The sequence below is a fragment of the Mytilus trossulus genome, chromosome 4 (genome assembly GCF_036588685.1).
Source record: "Mytilus trossulus isolate FHL-02 chromosome 4, PNRI_Mtr1.1.1.hap1, whole genome shotgun sequence".
In the NCBI taxonomy this organism is placed as follows: domain Eukaryota; kingdom Metazoa; phylum Mollusca; class Bivalvia; order Mytilida; family Mytilidae; genus Mytilus; species Mytilus trossulus.
The window spans coordinates 39,702,971-39,723,949 of record NC_086376.1 but is presented as its reverse complement, the minus strand read 5'-3'; the positions used below and the strand labels follow the sequence as shown (position 1 = coordinate 39,723,949).

At 33.7% G+C, this 20,979-nt stretch overlaps 2 protein-coding genes across 2 annotated transcripts in view; both read right to left on the bottom strand.

Moving 5' to 3' along the window:
- Nucleotides 1-6,881: 6,881 nt before the first annotated feature.
- LOC134716608 (uncharacterized) lies at nt 6,882-15,335 on the bottom strand. The gene is made up of 2 exons (XM_063579618.1): nt 15,227-15,335; nt 6,882-14,427 (listed from the first exon to the last, which is right to left on the bottom strand). The coding sequence occupies exon 2, from the start codon at nt 14,292-14,294 to the stop codon at nt 6,882-6,884; it is 7,413 nt and encodes a 2,470-aa protein (XP_063435688.1). The 5' UTR covers nt 14,295-14,427; nt 15,227-15,335.
- Nucleotides 14,383-20,979, bottom strand: part of LOC134716607 (uncharacterized) — a 20,760-nt gene continuing 14,163 nt past the window's right edge. Inside the window, exons 3-4 of the mRNA XM_063579617.1 lie at nt 14,613-15,335; nt 14,383-14,427 (exon numbers count right to left, since the gene is read on the bottom strand). Of these exons, the coding sequence (XP_063435687.1) occupies nt 14,383-14,427; nt 14,613-15,335 (768 nt within the window). The remainder of the gene's footprint in view (nt 14,428-14,612; nt 15,336-20,979) is intronic.

Genomic DNA, 20,979 nt, shown 5'->3' with positions numbered 1-20,979 from the left:
TGACGAAGTTAGCAGCCTAAACCGTAAGACGTGTCGCTTTCATGTTCTCACTTTGTATCGGTGTCATGAATACCTATCCAGAACTCACCCTGTTAGTCGAAATATTTTGTCGGTTCGGAGTAATCCCTCCGAAACCAAAAAACCTTGTTATCGTTCCAACACCGTAACCGTAATAGATAGAAAAAAAACGAAGGGTGAAATTTGTTCAGGACCAGACCCCGGTTCTTCGTTACATTTGTTTCGAAAAGATTCAACGACTCATTGGTAGGGTTATGCCCCTTTGAAAATTAACCGGTGTCGGTGGACCACCAAAACTCAGAAACCGTAAATCGAAGAGACCTAGGATCTTCACCATTCATCAACAATTCATGAGACTTTCAAAAATACCTCAAGGTCAAATGTGTATGTTGACCTTGACCTTTGACCTAACACCTTGTTATCAGAACAACTCAAAAACCATTATACTTACAGAAGTTTTAAATAGTGGAAAATGTTTGGGTCATTACGGCGCAACTTTGTTATATTTTGACAGAAGAGATTTGACCTTTTTTTAAGGGGCATAAATCCTGTTTTAGGTTTTGAAAAGACAAAATCAGCTTTTACTACATAACCAAAGGTCCTAGACCCATGGGGTCTTCAGCAATGACATTGGGGACTAATGACCTTGACAAAGGTCAAACTATCAAAGGTCAAGGTCATGTCCACAGATAGCGAATTTAGTGTTTTTGACCTTATTTTAAGGATTTTTAGTGTGTTTTCAAGCTTTTTAAGGTTGATCTTGACCTTTCAACCCTTTATTGAATATCTCGAAAACGATTATACTTACAGAAATAGTAAATAGTGAAAAATGTTGAGTTGACTAAGGCGCAACTTTTTTACATTTTGACCGAAGAGCTTTGACATACACTTTAGGGGCATAACCCCCGTTAGGGGTTTCTGAAAAGACAAAATTAGCGTTAACTCTTGAACCAAAGGTCCTAGACCTATGGGGTCTCTTATAATGACAATGTGGACCAATGACCTTTTTCAAGGGTCACAAAGTCAAAAGTCAAGGTCATATTCTAAATAGCGAATTTGTTGTTTTTGCCATATTTTAACGGTTTTATGTGCGTTTGAGAGCTTTTCAATGCATTCTATGACTATTGGTAAGTTTGTTCCTTAGTTATCTGCCCAAATAAGAACATTTACCTGAATCATAATGGATAGACAAAGCCTAAAGAGTTGAAATTATACAGGATGTTAATTTTTGACGGGATCATATAATCAATTGTGATAGTTTCAGAAGTCTTGAAGTGGAAAATGGTGGATCATTAAGGCTCAACTTTGTAATATTTAGCCCAAAGATATTTGACCTTTCTTTGAAGGCATAACCATAATTGACAGTAAAAAAAAATCTAGCCATGTTAACATTCACAGTATCATTAGATGAAATAATAATTTGAGAATGTGTTCATGGGACACAGATGATGCCCCCTGTTAAAGGGAGATAACTCAAGATCGGTAAAAGTGACAATACCCAAATTTCTACTTGATCAAAGTTTTGTGGTAATAAGCATTGTGTATACGTTTCATAACACTTAAATTAGAGAACGGAAACAAAAAATTTAGCAATTTCTCCATTTGAAAAATAGCATAACTCTAGAACAATGAAAGTGATGCCAAAATTCGAACTTGATCTGTTTTTTGTGGTAATTAGCATTGTGTATAAGTTTCATAACATTTGGTTGAGGGAAACTAAAGTTAATGAACAGAAACCAATAATTCAGCAATATTTCCATTTGTAAAGCTGCATTACTTTAGAAAGGTAAAAGTGATACCACCAAAATTTAAAATTGATCTGTGTTTTGTGGTTATAAGCATTGTGTATGGATTTCATACCATTTGGTTCAGGCAAACTAAAGTTATTAGATCAGAAACAAAAATTCAGCAATATTTCCATTTGTAAAGGGGCACGACTCTAGAACGGTAAAAGTGACGTCACCAAGTTTCAAACTTGGTCTGTGTTTAAAGATAATAAGCATTGTATATAAGTTTCATAACATTTGGTTAAGGCAAACTAAAGTTAGAGAACGGAATTAATCCAAAAAATTAGTAATTTTTCAATTTGTAAAGGGGCATAACTATAGAATAGATAAAGTGACACCATCAAAATTCAATCTTGATCTGTTTTTTGTGGTAATAAGCATTGTGTATAAGTTTCATATTATTTGTTTGAGGAAACTAAAGTTAGAGACCGGAAACAAATTATGGGATGTATGGAGATGCAGACGGACAAGGGTAAAACTAAGTGCCCCTTTCGCTATGGCAGGAACATACAAAAAATGGTTCTTGCTGTTTGCAAAAGAGCATGCTGGTAGGGTGAACAAGTGAAACTTTGAGCTACTGCTCACTGATGATACCCCCGCCGCAAGTGGATAATATTAATAGTGTAAAAATATGGAAGTGTTCGGTAAACAGGAAGTTGTCGAGTGATGAATCTGAAAACGCATCACACCGTAAAGCTGACTTATATAAATCCTGAAACCAAATTTCAGAAATCCATGTATTGTAGTTCCTGAGAAAAATGTGACGAAAATTTTCAACTTGGCTATCATGTGTACTCATACAAGTGTTCGGTAAACAGGAAGTTGTCAAGTGATCAATCTGAAAACGCATCACACAATAAAGCTGACTTAGATAAACCCTGAAATCAAATTTCAGAAATCCTTGTATTGTAGTTTCTGAGAAAAATATGACAAAAATTTTCAACTTGGCTATCATGTGTAAAATCATACAAGTGTTCGGTAAACAGGAAGTTGTCAAGTGATCAATCTGAAAACGCATCACACGGTATAGCTGACTTAGATCAACCTTGAAACCAAATTTCAGAAATCCGTGTATTGTAGTTCCTGAGAAAAATGCGACGAAAAATATTCATGGGACGGACGGACTGACTGACGGAAGGACAGACAGAGGTAAAACAGTATACCCCCCCTTTATTAAAGCGGGGGTATAATGAATAACAAAAATGTAAAAGACAGTTAATACATTTAATCATATGGTAATCAAATACAAAATTATTGTAAAAACATAATTATTTTCCTAGTAAAAGTGTACATTCAACCTAGCTAAACCATGATTCTTCTTTTAGTGAAAGCAAGTTTTGTGTATTAATATTGAAAACACCTTAATTTAAATAAATAACATGACAAGCACATGTTCCTTAAATTTTGATTTCCTGAAATTCCTGTACTTGTTAGAAACATTTTAAGTATTAGTCGAACTTTCAAAATTGTTCCTAATTAAATAAAAATATGTAAAATTATTTAATAGTATACTTTGTCTGGTGTCTTTGGGTATAAAAGGACTTTGTACCTATAATAACACATGTAAATGTGAATATTGTCACTGTCCAGAATGAAAATTCAAATTAATTATTCACCGCTCCACCATTCCTCCTTTGCATATATATATTGCATATATAAATCTTCAATAAAAAGATTTAATGCCAATAAATTATTGTTCAAGATAAACTTTGGAATAGTATTGTCTGAGGATACAGAAGTAAACTAGACAAAATGATCAGTAATCACCACAAAGCCACAGAATTTATTGTTGGTATAGTTGGTTTGTTTCTTATTTTCAATTTCTATCTTCATTTTACTGAACAAAAACAATCTGATGTTTTGGATTTAAATCCCTTTCGCCTAGGATGCACAAATCATCAAGGTTAAAATAAAATAGCACCATAGATTGCTGTTTGTCTATAATATGTATATAGATATGGCTGAGTAGTCTAGAGCACTAGATACAGTGATGGCAGTGTTGTCTCGATATCCCAATAGCACGAGTTCTATTCCCAACAGGGGAAGAACACAAATTTGCTTCCAAACATATGCAGATTAAACATTGTTGTCTTGATATTTAGAGTAATTATGAATTAAATGTGGTTTCACAACTGTGTATCACCTTCACTAATGATCCAATGGATGGATTTGTCATAGATTTGTCACTTGTTTAAACGTACTTATATATATATGCTATTTTCTGAAGAAAAAAAACATGCTGATAAAAAGGCTTACAGACAAGTACATCAATAGCAAATGATACAGTTGTACAGCTGTGAATTCGAAGTAACAGTATATAGTATAAAACAAATACAGAAAAATATGAATTATAGTGAATACAGAGGATAAATTTCTCTATTATTTTATGTTAAGATTTAAAGTTTTTATACTACTGACAGTTTTGATACTTTCATTAGACTTTTCAATTTCAAGTATATTACAGTCAGTTAAACATGTTTATAATGTATTTCTTACACAGTTAGCAATGCAAATAAAATATTTGTTCATTGAAAATTTAAACATGGTACATACTCATTAATTGGAATTGTGCAAATTACATTTAAAGTTTTAACTGATATATAAATGCTTGTGGCTACAGGAAATAAGCTTTATTAACAGTACAAATAAATTTACCAGAAAAAAAAAACTATGCATTGTCTTCTTACTGTAAAAAACAACAACTTTAATACATTATCATTACATGGCATACAAGCTTCAAAACTCTAACAATTGAGCTATTCAATATAAGGACATCATTTCTTCTTATGCAGTCATTTACAAAGTATACACACAATATATCTATTACATTTCATTCTCAACCAAAACTATACAGTCCATCTGACCAATAAATAACACACATCTTAAAAAAATGAGCACATCTAAAACCCAGGGCATACATATAAATTACCATTTACTGTAGTAAATTCAATTTTGAGACAATGACATTGGAATCAAGGGTCAATGTCAGAGTGACCATGATCTTTATGCATACAAAGTGTTGTCTATTTATTTGCTACAGTACACAAGTTATGCACAGTACACAAATCAGACAATGCTTTACTTGCATAAAGATCAAAGGTCAAAATCAAACAGAGTGACCTGACTTGATATAGGACCCCCCACCCCAATCCCATGATGCATCAGCAACCAGATTATTTAACCTACATTCTACAGTACAAGTTATGCACAGTACACAAATCAGACCATGCTTTACTTGCTGTTGCATAAAGATCAAAGGTCAAAGTCAAACAAAGCGACCTGACTTGATATAGGACCCTCACCCCCCCCCCCCCCCCCAAAGTGCATCAGCAACCAGATTATTTAACCTAAATTCTACAGTACAAGTTATGCACAGTACACAAATCAGACAATGCTTTACTTGCATAAAGATCAAAGGTTGAAGTCAAACAGAGTGACCTGACTTGACATAAGACCTCACCCCCATCCCATGGTGCATCAGCAACCATATTATTATACATACATTCTACAGTACAAGTTATGCACAGTACACAAACCAGACATTAAATGCTTTACTTTTAAATTTTATAAGGGTCAAAGTCAAACAGAGTGACCTGACTTGGATATATGACCCCCACCCCCCACCAAAAAAAATCCCAGGGTGCATCAGCAAACCAGGTTAGTTAACCTACAATCTACAGTACAAGGTATGCACAGGACACAAATCAGACAAGGTTATATTATCACTGGTGTCAAAAGTCCATGTCAAGGTCATATAAATGAACTGACTTTGGTATAAGACACATCCTCAGCACATGACACAACAGCTTACCAAGTTTGGCTGGTCTTAGTTTTGTGAAACAAAAGTTGTGAGCTGGACTTGAATTGGACAAACATTTACTTTAATAGGGAATAAAGGTCTAAGCTATGGTCAGTGTGACCTGACATTTCTTTATCACATTCCAAAGCCCATGAAGCAGACAGACAGACATATATAGCTTCAAAATCTTTGTTTTCAGGGGGTAATAGTTATTCAGCAGTGCATCCTATGTTAAAGCAATTTGATAAATATTAACATTGATTATTACAATTTGAATTCGACATGAAACCAATTGTTAATAAAATGGTAATGAAACAACCTACTTATTTAGTCTTTACTAGAGGCAATATTAAGTGGGATACATAACTTTTATATAGACACATTACCTTTAACCATTTTTTTATCCTTTGTTTAACAAAGGTTCAATACAATTCATGCTTATGTAATTATTATTTTTTTACAAACATTTGGTCTCAATAGCCTTGTAATATCTTGGAGAAAGAAAGAGTAGCGTTTTACCTCCCATGTTCTATTTATAGTAACATGGGGCATGTTAATTGGATGGCGAGCTGAACAAACATACCATTTTAACTAGACATCCTTAGAATGACTCAGGCCATGATTTGTTTAAATTGACCCAGCAGTTTTAGGGGAGAAATTTTAAAAAGTTTCCAGACAACTGAAAGACAACAGATGACGCTTTCAAACATACAATAATAGACAACACAGGACAGTTGGCCCTTAGACAGTTTGCATTAGTTATCTTTTGTAAATACTATTTGATCGAACCTACCTTTACATAATGCTGTATTTTAATCTTATATCTCCTATTTCTTTTTACTTCTCAATCATAAATAGACATCTCTCAGCTGATGATATATATTCATCAACTATCTAACCCATTGGCAAGTGCTGTATTAAAATTACCAAAGCATGCACAAAAAGTTAGACAATTGATTTAACTTCTTTACTACTGACGACTACAAATTTGATCTGAAATTAAAGTAAACATATAAAACTCTTTTAATATTCAGTTAAGAAACAAATTCCACTTTATAATTTAGAGTTTGATACTTAGCTAAATAAAATAGGGAAACTATTAATAAACTTGAAATTTAAATACATAAAAAACATATACACAAAACTAGGTTGTTAGTACCGGCTTAGTATTTTGAAAAATAATATGTAGGGAAACTATTGATCATTTTGTACAAAATGAATTTTCCTTTAACATGTTTAAGGCACTCTTATCATTTTCTATTAATACTATACAGCTTTCAAGTAGTAGGATTTATTTCCAAAATGACAGATATTGCATCATGATAACTGTAATAAGTTGGAATAACACTTACTTGTACTTTTTCACAACTTTTGATATAAACATGGTCAATCAGTGTACCACCCTCTGTTGTTGCCTCTTGTACTAACTGTTCAAATCCGAATGAAGCCATAAAATCTTGTATTGATCTGCCACCCTTTATAATGTCTTGATTAAAGTCTCCTAAAACAATAATACTGCTTGAAAGCTGTACCAATTCTGACAAAAGAGCATGAACATTTCTTAAAAATAGTTCAATTTGGTATTTTTGAGTTCTATATATTGTAGCAATTACAACATTCATTTTGGGAACTTTGAAAATTATACATTCAAGATTTTTTTGAGATATATCAAATTCTTCATACTCAGAATCTGATTTAACATATACGCCAACTCCACCATGACTCATTTCTTGTAAAGAAGCATACAAAGGATTATTTGATGCAAATGCTGCTGACCTTGGCAAATGATGAAGTTTATAATTAGGAAGGTGAACATCATCACTACAAGATTCCAACCATGTTTCAGTCAAACAGATATAATTTGCATTTTGGAAGTCTGAATTGGCTTTCAAATCATTTTGGTGAGCCTTTAGACCTTGAATATTGTGGTAAACTATTGACAAACCTGCTTTATGATTTGAAACTATGGTGTCATTTTGAGACAAAAAAAAATCCATGGATTTGATTCCCTCCATTATATCAGGATCACTGTATATTTTTTTGTTCAAAGTTTTATCATCAATTGGTAATATAGTCAACCCCTTTTTTGAAGTAACTCTACTCAATGCAACATATGCCTGACCATAAGCAAAACATTTATTCAAGCAGACAACTGCCTGTGGCACTGTCAAACCCTGAACCTTGTGAACAGTACATGCCCATGCTAGCTGCAGAGGATACTGTTTTCTTGTTCCATTACTGAATGGTATATTTTCTGTAGATGGTTCTAATCCAACACATCTTTTTCCATTTATTATCTTCTGTATTTTTGCATTTTTTCCAACTCTATCATTATCAAAATGAATATATATGTTGTTTGGTAATGCTCCTTTTGAAAATTCTGAAATACTTAGAACAGTACCCATAACACCATTCACCAAACCATCACTGACTGCTTCATTTTTTATCATCATCACACGAGCTCCTTCTGCTAACAGGATTGATGTTGGAAGACAAATATTAGTTTTTGCAAAATTCTGTCTTCTCTTCGTAAGTTTCCCTGTTGTCTTATCCTTTTCAAAATCTTGAGCTTCAATTAATTTGGGCTCACTTGACAACTTCATAATCATTTCATTATTGTACATGTTAATTTCATTATTAGTAGCATAAATGTGCAGAGCTTCATCTGGTCCGCTATCTATGCACTCTTTCAACATTTCTTGATCTGAAGATTTTAGTGGATAATTGTTCTGTTTGACCCTTAGTCTATTCAACAACTGGGCAAACAAACTATCTTCTCTCTGTCTCATGACTTCATCTAATTCCACAACAGAAAAAAGATCATTCCACAGATAATTCAAAGGATTTGATGGATCATTAACATAAAGTTTATCTGACCTTTTTGATTTTACTGGTGGTAATTGATAGAAATCACCCACTGCTATCACTGAAACTCCTCCATAAGGATACTTCTCAGGCCTTTTCTTAATTTGACGCAACCTTTCATGAATAAAAAATAACAACCTTTTGTTGACCATTGAGACTTCATCTATGATGAGAATTTGTAAATTCTCTAATTTGGACCTCAAACTATTCAGCTTATCTTCTCCAAGCATAGCTTTCTCAACAGATAAACCTTTAAAAATGGAAAGTGAACTGTGAATTGTCAATCCATTTATATTAAAAGCTGCCGTGCCAGTTGGTGCCGTTAACAACACAGTCAAATCATCAGGATTTGGGGAACAGTGCGCAAGAATTCTTGTGGCCTCATAATACAAGCATTTAATCAAATGGCTTTTGCCTGTTCCGGCTCCTCCAGTTACAAAAACATGAAATGGCGGTGGATTCTTACCATTCACTTTTAAATTGCACCACTCTCTGATCTTAAAAAATATGCGCTTTTGTTTCTCATTCAAAGTTCTCAACAACGGTATAACTTCAGACCGTGTAAAACTTGTTTTTTGAACCATTTCATTTTTATCAGTTGACTTGTCAGTTTGATTCAAATCTGGTATTCCTAATTCAGGACTATCTACCTCTTGAGTGGTTGTGTTTTCACCAATTTCATTACATTCATGTCTTTCTTTCTCTGTTTCTGGACATAGTTGTGCCCATGCATCCTCTTGATATCCTCTTTCTTCCAATTGTTTCTCTGCAATCTCTAGCTCCTGGTCTTTCTTCACAAATTTTGACATGTTAAAGTTGACTATATTTTGAACTGAACTGAGGTCTTCCATCTGACTGTACCTTATGAATCCGGAGTTATAAAAATCTGCATATGATAAAAACTGTGGTGGTTTCAATTGTTCATTTAATCTGTAAGGCAAAAACAACTGTAATATACTTTGGTAGTATTGTTCAGGAGCTGACTCTACAGAAAATCTTGCATATTTGATAACAGCATCAGAAGTTCTTGTTCTCTTTCTTATATACCCCATATCATTCTTAAGTTTGAATGTAGTGTCCTCATTAATTTTATTTGGTATCTGTGTCTCTGCCAACACTGAAAATTCGGAACAAAATGTTGCTAAACACATCTGATCAAATCGTTCTAAATCAGGCCTATCTTTATACCTGTCAGTAATACTTTTCAGCCAAATATCATCACTATCACCATCATCATCATCATCATCATCATCATCATCACTGCCATCATCTATAGACTTCTTCATCTTTAATGTTTTTGATTTTTGTTGAAGTTCTTTGAGGGGTATACTCATTCTGCATGGGTTTTCTCCTAGTGGAATGAATTGCACTTTTCTTGAACACTCTTTCAAACGTAAACCTATGACTCTGAAAACAGCTTCTTGTGTACTGAGTTCGCGAAAGTGAAAGTATGCTGTACCTACTTTTTTCATAGTCCGCTGTGCATCCAAATTTCCATCAGCTGCCTCAGTTTTTGTCTGCTGCAGCAACAAGCCGAGTTCACGTTCTGATTTGCTTATATAGCTTATAATGTAAACCACACATGAGTAGGCATCCAAAATGTACTGAATATCCATATTTGCATTCCATGATTTTAGCAGATGAGGATTGTACTGATTAATAAACAACTCATCTTTATTTCTCTTCAATACTACAGTATTTCTGTTTGTTATCCATCTAAAACATTCTTGAAAATCCTCTTGAGACAATCCGGCTTTCAAAAATAATTCACTGGTAGTCAAAGTTTTATCTTCACACTCTTTAATTACATTCCATAAACATGCTAACATCTGTTTTGCTTTTAAGATACTGCCCTTAGATTCTGATTTCTTATTTATATCACCATCGGTATGTTTATCATGATGATCATTATCATCATGTTTCATTGGACATGGTATAAATATCTTTTCAGATGGTTTACTGCTTTCAGAATCTGACTTCTTACCATCATCAGCATCTTCATCATGTTCCTTATCCTCCTCATTGTCTTCAATTGGACGGGATATAAATGTTTTTTCAGATGGTGGTCTTGGGAAATTGAACCGACACTCTGTTCCTTTTTTGCGACAACTTTTTGAGTGGTTTTTGCTATGCTGTTGAACAGTTTTAACAATGTCAGTAAGCTCTGGGTCATCACTTTCCAATGGTAATTTGCAAGAGATATATTTATCAATGAACTTTGTAACAGTATCATCATCGTCTACTCCAAATTTGGGGGCATCTTCTACCCAAAATACACAATGAGTATGTGGAGAACCTCTCTGTTGAAATTCAACTCTATAAAAGTAGTCAATCACATGACCAATTGGTTCAGCACCTGACATTATTACATCTTTAAGAAATTTATGAAATCTGTGATCAAACATTCTTGTAGTTGTAACAGGGTTACTACAAAGGACTTTACATTTTTCATCCCAACTAAGACTGTCAACATTACGAATATCTCCTTGTTGCTTCAGTATGGTTTCTACAATTTCTTTCCATCTAAAATCTGCAGATGAGAATGAAGCAAAGAATGACGGTATACCTAACTGTCTAATCATACAAAAAATATCCTTCTGAACAGATTGCCAATACGGTGGTGTTCCTCGGACAGGCTTCATGAACTTGATTGCTTCATCTTTTCTAAATAATCCATTTAATGACTCCTTATTACACAGCATTTTACTTGTTACTTTCTGTCCATCTGAAAAAACTGACCCTTTCCGTAACGATATCTGTACGTTTGACATGACCCTATCTAGTTCAGACATATACTGGCTAAAGAATATGTAGGAAGTATCTCTAGCAAACCTGTTTTCAACACTCATTAATCTCAGATTAAAATATCTTAATAAAGATAGTTTCTCTTCTCTGTCCTCATTCCAAGTGTTTTTACCTGTAGGGTAATGCACTGGAAAGGTTTTTGCTTCAATGCCGTTTTCTTTCAGTAAACTGACTGGATTATTTCCTTCTGCAGGCGATAAATTAAACTCTTGATCAAACAATAAATCCAATGCGTCCTGTGCAATGTCAGCAGGTTGTAAGCATGTGTCCAACTGTACACCCTGTAAACTATCATCTAAATATGAATCAACTGCATCTTCCTGTTCTTTTTTGTCTGTTTTGTCCTCCAAGTTATCCTCTTTCACTCTGTCAATTCTTGTACAACTTTTATGGTCTTTTTTTTCAGCAACACAAATATTCTCTGATGATGGAATTGGATTCAACCACTCTCCATTTATTTCAACATTTGAATACCAATCATTCTTTTCTTTTAAAAAGGACAAGGCTTCTTCCAAATGTTTAGTGTCCACAAACTGATATTCCTCATAACCTTTGTACTGTAATTTTCTTTTGAGTTTTACTTTCACTAAACAATTATCATCTTCTGATCTAGGCAAAGTTGATGTGACCTTTGAAATATCTGATGGTACACAAACACATGGACCATGCACAGCTTTTTGTCCACCCTTAGGTAAAGCAACAATTTTCATGAAAGGTATATTTAATGAAATAAGGTGTTGTTCTAGTTGATTTAATCTGTTTAGTTCTAGTGGAATATCTTCTAAAGCCAAGTTGTTGGCAAAAGATTCAGCAGGTATTTTTCCTTTAAGAATCTTTCTATGGCATGTGTAACAAATCCAAAGTGTAGCTCTGCTGGCTCCCTGATATAAACATTCATCTTTGCATTCTTCTGAACATCTATGTAAATACTTCTCAGAAATACATATGTCTGCTATATCTTTGCCACAACCTGGTTTATACAATTCCCTTTTACATTGTACAACTTGATTTTCGAATAACAGTCTAAAGCAGCAAGAACAAACAAATTCTGGACCCTTACTTACATTTTTCCTAAAGTTTTCAATAACTTTTGTAACATCATTACTGTCCTCTTTGGCATTCTTTCTTCTAGTCAATATCTGATCTTTGACTTTACTTTTGAAATCATCATTATCAGCATATTTCTGAATGCTTGCCTGTTTGACCTTACTTTTAAAATTATCATCATCAGCATATTTCTGTATGCTTGCCTGTTTGACCTTACTTTTGAAATCATCATCATCAGCATATTTCTGTATGCTTGAGTTTCTGACATAACTGTTGTGTTCTATATCATTTGCATACTTTTGAATACTTTTTCTTTTCTTTGATTCCCTGTATTTAGCATCATTCCTATACTTTTCCTTACTTGTTTGACTTAACTTTTCTTTGTATGATCTGTCTTGTTCATACTTCCTATTTTGCTTTTCTAATTTATTGAATCTAAACTGACCATCCAACTGATACTTTAGTTTTTCTTTTTCAGTTTTTGTCAAACCTTGGTTTGGTGCTCGAGTTTTACAGACAGCTAGATCTTTACCTGGCCATTCCAAACAAGTTTTTTTCTTAATTAAACCAAAACTATTTTCATCTTCTTTTAAGCATTTCTTTGGAAAATTAAACTCATGTTGTTCATATTTTCTCTTCATTGTACCTTCATGAGATAGTTCATAGTGTAAGTTCATTTGGTCTTTCTCTGAACCGGATTGATTTCGTTTCTTGGCACTTTCTTTACTGTTTAATGTTACCGCTTCTTTACCACCAGGTAAAACAGAAATAACAACTTCATAGTGATTACCTACATTATTAAGATAAATTGCTTGATCATTCACATTATTCTTGCTACAGATTTGCTTTGAGGAGTATTTAATCCATTTACCTTCTAAATAGGTAAAAATGTCAGTTTTTAATAAATCAGCAGCAGCTATAATTTCTAACTCGGTTCCCCAAACATTGTCTTCTATCATATTAGTACGTTTCATATACTCATTGACTGTTTCAGAATCAAGAAAAGAATTGAACTGATGTGAATGACGCAAGATGTGGCGCACTAATTCATTTCTTATTTGTTTAAAGTTTTCTTGCCTGTTTGATACTGCATATGAAATAGCTCTGAATAAACAGTTGCCGTCTGCAGTGATTTGTTTTGATTTTAAAGGTGTACCTATATTGTGTGCTGGCATTAGCGGGTTTTTCAAAACAAATTTTGATTTAATATCTAAAATATTACAAAGTTTTTTTTTTGTATAATAATCAATTGGATTAAATAAATAGCATGTTTGAGTTGGGACACCAATAAATTCTACGTCAGAGTTGTTTTCATCCACTATAACCTCTCTATTGTTAATATTTCCAATAAATTTGTCAAGATTGTTAGTGGCAGAATCTTCATCTTGAATTTCGATGTTGATTCCTGTTACTTCAAATTCTGCATTTACATCTCCTTGCACAAAATTGTAAAAGTGTTGGTACAAACTGTTCACATCATTAATCTGAATAACAATGCTTTTACCACAGCTGTCTTGTAAACCAAAACAATTTCTAGCATGCGAATCAAATAAATACATTTTCCCATTTTGCCTAATAATGGCACTAGTAAAACCCCTTACACAAACAAAACATCCATCTGAATCAATAAGAGCCTCTTGAAGAGCATGATCCAAAGAAAGAACATTAAATTCAATTTTACCATTATTATCTATCAAAGCAAATATCGACTCTTTTCTGTTACACTTAACAATCATATCTCTTATTTCCACCATTTTCGGCAATTCTGTTACTAACAACTCTTCATTATCACCATGAATCCAAGTATACAAAATATTCCCTTCTATCAAGATTTTGTCCAAGAAAGTCATATTCCAATTATCAATCAAACTGAGTTTGCTGTAAGCTATGGCTGTTAATGAATTTGCTACACATTGTTTACCACTATTGTTTCTGAACCTGTCATCACCTTGATGGAAACTACCTTGCATCATAAATGGTTGATTAACTGAACATGTATTTTCTAAATTCCTTACCTCATTTCTAGTTTCTTCTTGATCTACTAAATTAAGGTCAGTTTCTTCATTTTCTGTTTTCCCCTGAATCAGCTTTCTTGATATTATTTTGCTGTAATGAGAAGAATCAGAGGAATGTTTATTGTTTCTAATATCAACTTTGCCACCTATAAAATTTATTTTATTTTTTGAACTACCATTCACTTTTACTGACTTGATATTATTGCTTTGTTCACTCCCTGAAGCTATGTTTAAATGAACATCAGGAGGCAACATTTTAAAGCCTGAACTACATACAGATTCTAACTTTGCTTTTTTTGTTTTTGGTGGTTCATCAAATTCTAATGTTAGCCTCATTTTCGATTCAATCTCGCAATCTGACTGGTCTGTTTGTAATGTTGATATGTTTATGTCTTTTATTTCTTGTGTTCTGTACACAGATTTGGGTTTAGTTTTTACTTCTGGTATAGGTTCAGTTTGCATTTCTTGCATTAGTTCATTGTTAATTTCTTGTTTAGATTCAGTATTGCATTCTTCAGTATTGATTTCTAGTATTGATTCAGTATTGTATATTGTAGTATTTGACTCAGTATTGTATAATCTAGTATTTGGTTCAGTACTGTTTATTCTTAGTATTGTTTCAGTATTGTATTCTTGAACCTTTTGCTTTGTTTCAATTATACTGGTGACATCTAATGATGTTTCTACCACCAGTTTCGTCTGTCCTGCAACACCAAGCTTTGGTGAGGGTACCCTCGGTGGAGTACAAACCCACGGTGGGGAGTCAGAGCTCAGTGGCATATCCATGCTTTGGATAGACAGGCTTCCCAGAGGAGGTTCTAACCTCTGGGCATTTGAAGGATTTTTCTCACAAGGAGAAGCCAACCTTCTGGCTAAGAGTTCTTCCTCACCTAGAGGTGCCAACTCTATAGAGGCAACACTGCTTTGTCGTCTACTTCTCATTCTCTCCTTCTGCTCTCTAGCTACAGTAGCTTTACTCTTTCTTTTACGACCCATTTTCTGTCAAAATAGAAAATCAACAAGTTAATAAACAACAGACTTTTGAGAGTCTGTATCACTCACCTTGTAAAAATACGCTATTTGATTTTTATTTTTCTGTGATTGTAATCATATATGTTTCCTTGTTAGTGTTATTTGTAAATCTTATTTAGTGGACTTTATGTAGATTTTGTATTGATGATCATTTTTACTGTTTCCAGTTTATACTTACATGTATCTATTCAAGCTTTCATAATAATTGGCAAAATAATAGAAATAAGAGAAAAAAAGCTGAAATTTTTTGCCTGCTTTACTAACCATGATTGGTTTTATGTTGATAGTCCTAAAGAAAAGTTTTAATACTAGTATCACATAAACTTAAAATTATCAATGATCCATGAAAATGAGGTCAAAATCAAATGAACCCTGCCAGACAGACATGTACACCTTACAATCATTCCATACACCAAACATAGTTGATCTATTGCTTATAGTATACAAGAAAAAGACCAAACCATAAAAACTTAATATTGACCAATGAACCATGAAAATGAGGTCAAGGACAAATGACACTTGCCAGAAAGACATGTACAGCTTACAATCATTCCATACACCAAATATAGTTCACCATTTGCTTATAGTATTAGAAAAACAGACCAAAACACAAAAACTAAGCATTGACCAATGAACCATGAAAATGAGGTCAAGGACAAATGACACCTGCCAAGGAGACATGTACACCTCACAATTAGTCCATACACCAAATATAGTTGACCTATTGCTTATGGTATTACAAAAACAGACCAAAACACGAAAAATTTACATTGACCAATGAACCTTGAAAATGAGGTCATGGTTAGATGAAATCATGTCGACTTATTTGTAGATCTTATTGTGCTGAACATTTTTCAATATACTGTTCTATATACTGTTCCTCTCTATCGATTATCTTAATTAATTAAGGGGCTTATGCTTATATACAGATTTACATTGACCAATGAACCTTGAAAATGAGGTCATGGTTAGAAGAAATCATGTTGACTTATTTGTAGATCTTATTGTGCTGAACATTTTGCTATATACTGTTCTATATACTGTTCCTCTCTATCGATTATCTTAATTAATTAAGGGGCTTATGCTTATATACAAAATCTGAAAACTATGGGAGTACAGGACATTCCTGTAAACTAGAGGCTCTAAAGAGCCTGTGTCGCTCACCTTGGTCTATTGGTATGTGAATATTTAACAAAGGACACAGATGGATTCATGACAAAATTGTGTTTTGGTGATGGTGATGTGTTTGAAGATCTTACTTTACTGAACATTCTTGCTGCATACAATTATCCCTATTTATAATGATTGGCCCATTAGTTTCAGTGGAAAATGACAAATTTTATAAAAATTGTTAAAAATTTACTATAAAGGCCAATAACTCCTTAGGGGGTCAATTGACCATTTTGGTCATGTTAGACTTATTTTTAGGTCTTACTTTGCTGTAAATTGTTGCTGTTTACAGTTTATCGCTATCTATATTAATATTCAAGTTTATTACAAAAAACGGCAAAATTTCCTTAAAATTACCAATTCAGGGGCAGCACTCTAACAACCCGTTGTCCAATTCATCTGAAAATTTCAGAGCAGGTAGATCTTGACCTGATTAACAATATTAACCCCAATCAGATTTGCTCTAAATGATTTGGTTTTTGAGTTATAAGCCAAAAACTGCATTTTACCCTTTTGTTCTATTTATAGACATGGCGGCCATCTTGGTTCGTTGGCCGGGTCACCACACACAATTTTAAAACAAGATACCCCAATGATGATTGTGGCCAAGTTTTATTTTATTTGGCCCAGTAGTTTCAGAGGAGAAAATTTTTGTAAAAGATAACTAAGGTTTACGAAAAATGGTTAAAAATGGACTATAAAGGGCAATAACTCCTTAAGGGGTCAACAGACCATTTTGGTTCTGTTGACTTATTTGCAGATCTTACTTTGATGAACATTTTTGCTGTTTACAGTTTATCTTTATCTATAATAATATTCAAGATAATAACCAAAAACAGCAAAATTTCCTTAAAAATACCAATTCAGGGGCAGCACTCTAACAACCAGTTGTCCAATTCATCTGAAACTTTCAGAGCAGATAGATCTTGACCTGATATAAACCCAATCAGATTTGCTCTAAATGCTTTGGTTTTTGAGTTATAAGCCAAAAACTGCATTTCACCCCTATGTTCTATTTTTAGCCATGGCGGCCATCTTGGTTGGTTGGCCGGGTCACCTGAAACAATTATCAAACTCTAAATACCCTAATGATGATTTTGGCCATGTTTAGTAAAATTTGACCCAGTAGTTTCAGAGGAGAAGATTTTTGTAAACGTTAAAGACAACAAACGCCAAGTGATTGAAAAAGCTCACTTGGCCCAGCCCTTCGGGCCAGGTGAGCTAAAAACATGAAGAGCTATGATCCAGATTTGCAGTGTTAAATTCAATAAAATATATTTGTTTTATACATTATTGATTTTATTCTTTCAATAAAGTTTATAAATAACATTCCGTCTATTTTTTGTCTATCAGTACATGAAAAAAGAACCAGACATTATCTATTAATAAATAAATTTGTTTTCCTTGACCGGTACTTTTTAATTAAACAACAAACAGATTTGTTTAAAATGTTGTTCAATATTGCACCAGTATTTATCATCTTTTTTCATGCATTTACTGCTTAGTGTCTGTAGCTGTATCATTGTGTATCATTGACCTCAATAGTTTCATTTTATTCAAAGTTGTAAAGGGTTTTTGGTTGACAGGAGTGTTATATGTGATAAAATATAAGAATTAGAATGTATTTTTCATGAAAAACAAAAGTAAAGGTTGAATGTTTAAAATTAAGTCTTTATAATTTTATTTCCTGTCATGTCAAAAATGTAAACAAATCACCCCAAGCTTGTTTTTTCTGACTGTTAATGACGCCTTTACACTAAATCCATTGAATGTTGGATGTGTACTGATTGATAATTAAGTTTTAGATGCATGATTTTTTTTATTAGTTGTTATTGGCTTCGAACTAGCTGTCAGTAACTGCGAGTACTCACAGATCTGTACTTAGTGTCTTTTTGTTGTTTACATGTACAAGTACCCGTGTTTTTGTTAGATTTATTTCTATGTGTATCGATCAGACAAGTTAAGCCTTTTCAACTGATTTTTATAGTTTGTTCTAATATTTGTACTGTTACTGTAGGTTAGGGGAGGGTCGGCTAGTTTAACTCTGCCAATTTCTGTATGTGCCCGTCCCAAGTCAGGAACCTGTAATTCAGTTGCTGTCTTTTGTTGCCGTGTTACATATTTGTTTTTTTATATAAATTTCTTGAAAAACTTCATATGTGAGAGCGCTAACAATACCAGACAGTCACCAGTTTTTTCTCTGTCCACTGCAATGTGTCGCATGGGGACAAATAAAGGCAACAGCAGTATACCGCTGTTCAAAAAGCATAAATCCATGGACAAAAAACCAAATTGGGGTAACAAACTAAAACCGAGGGAAATGCATTAAAAATAAGAGGAGAACGACACAACACTGAAATGTAACACACACAGAAATGGACCAAGCATCAGACAAAACCCAACGAGAATAACAAATAAAACATTAAATATAACAAAAACAGTGAAACCCCAGTTCCTTGTTTTTGCACGCCTGATTGTGATTGGCTGGCAAAATAATTTATGACAGTTATTGTTTGATTTTCTTTATTAATTTGTTCTTCAAATCACAGTTGTTATGATCCTCAGTTTGCAAAGAATTCCACTCAAACGGATGCTAGGGGCCGTCTTAAACTTGCAGCGAAGTGAGAGATTTTATTCCTTGTTGAAGACCTCACTATGACTTTGAGATGAAGAACAGCAATAAAAGCACTGATCCTTTGCTTTTTGTGTGTTTGATATGCATGAATCATGATATTTGTTTGTGTCATGGATAGATACCCCAAATCCTTTCTTTTATATTACATACACTGTTCACTAATTTATGATAATATATCAATGGCCTTTAGGAATTATTTATTTGCTTTGTTTCAAGCACATTTAACAAATCACAAGGGGAGGTTTTACTTGAATAAGTCCAAGAAAAAAAATGTGCAGGGTTCCCACTTACAATGGCGTTTCAGAAAGGAAGTTCTACGCAGAATTCTGGGATAGATAATCATCCCATCTCGGACCATATTCAAGTCGGACCACGAACACTCGGACCAATTATAAAACAACTCGGACCATTTAAAAAGACAACTCGGATCATGTACGAAAGCTCATATACTACAAAAACACAAGCTGCAGAAAATACAGATCTCAGTGGCGGATCAAAAGAGGGGCGTTTGACCGAGTTTGACAATACATTCTACTTCTATTGGAACATGTATTTTATATTACAAAAGGAAAGACCTCTCAATTGTTCAAGAACAATTGACAGTTTAATTATTATTATTCTTTTTCCGCCAAACTTTGACGAAGTTAGCAGCCTAAACCGTAAGACGTGTCGCTTTCATGTTCTCACTTTGTATCGGTGTCATGAATACCTATCCAGAACTCACCCTGTTAGTCGAAATATTTTGTCGGTTCGGAGTAATCCCTCCGAAACCAAAAAACCTTGTTATCGTTCCAACACCGTAACCGTAATAGATAGAAAAAAAACGAAGGGTGAAATTTGTTCAGGACCAGACCCCGGTTCTTCGTTACATTTGTTTCGAAAAGATTCAACGACTCATTGGTAGGGTTATGCCCCTTTGAAAATTAACCGGTGTCGGTGGACCACCAAAACTCAGAAACCGTAAATCGAAGAGACCTAGGATCTTCACCATTCATCAACAATTCATGAGACTTTCAAAAATACCTCAAGGTCAAATGTGTATGTTGACCTTGACCTTTGACCTAACACCTTGTTATCAGAACAACTCAAAAACCATTATACTTACAGAAGTTTTAAATAGTGGAAAATGTTTGGGTCATTACGGCGCAACTTTGTTATATTTTGACAGAAGAGATTTGACCTTTTTTTAAGGGGCATAAATCCTGTTTTAGGTTTTGAAAAGACAAAATCAGCTTTTACTACATAACCAAAGGTCCTAGACCCATGGGGTCTTCAGCAATGACATTGGGGACTAATGACCTTGACAAAGGTCAAACTATCAAAGGTCAAGGTCATGTCCACAGATAGCGAATTTAGTGTTTTTGACCTTATTTTAAGGATTTTTAGTGTGTTTTCAAGCTTTTTAAGGTTGATCTTGACCTTTCAACCCTTTATTGAATATCTCGAAAACGATTATACTTACAGAAATAGTAAATAGTGAAAAATGTTGAGTTGACTAAGGCGCAACTTTTTTACATTTTGACCGAAGAGCTTTGACATACACTTTAGGGGCATAACCCCCGTTAGGGGTTTCTGAAAAGACAAAATTAGCGTTAACTCTTGAACCAAAGGTCCTAGACCTATGGGGTCTCTTATAATGACAATGTGGACCAATGACCTTTTTCAAGGGTCACAAAGTCAAAAGTCAAGGTCATATTCTAAATAGCGAATTTGTTGTTTTTGCCATATTTTAACGGTTTTATGTGCGTTTGAGAGCTTTTCAATGCATTCTATGACTATTGGTAAGTTTGTTCCTTAGTTATCTGC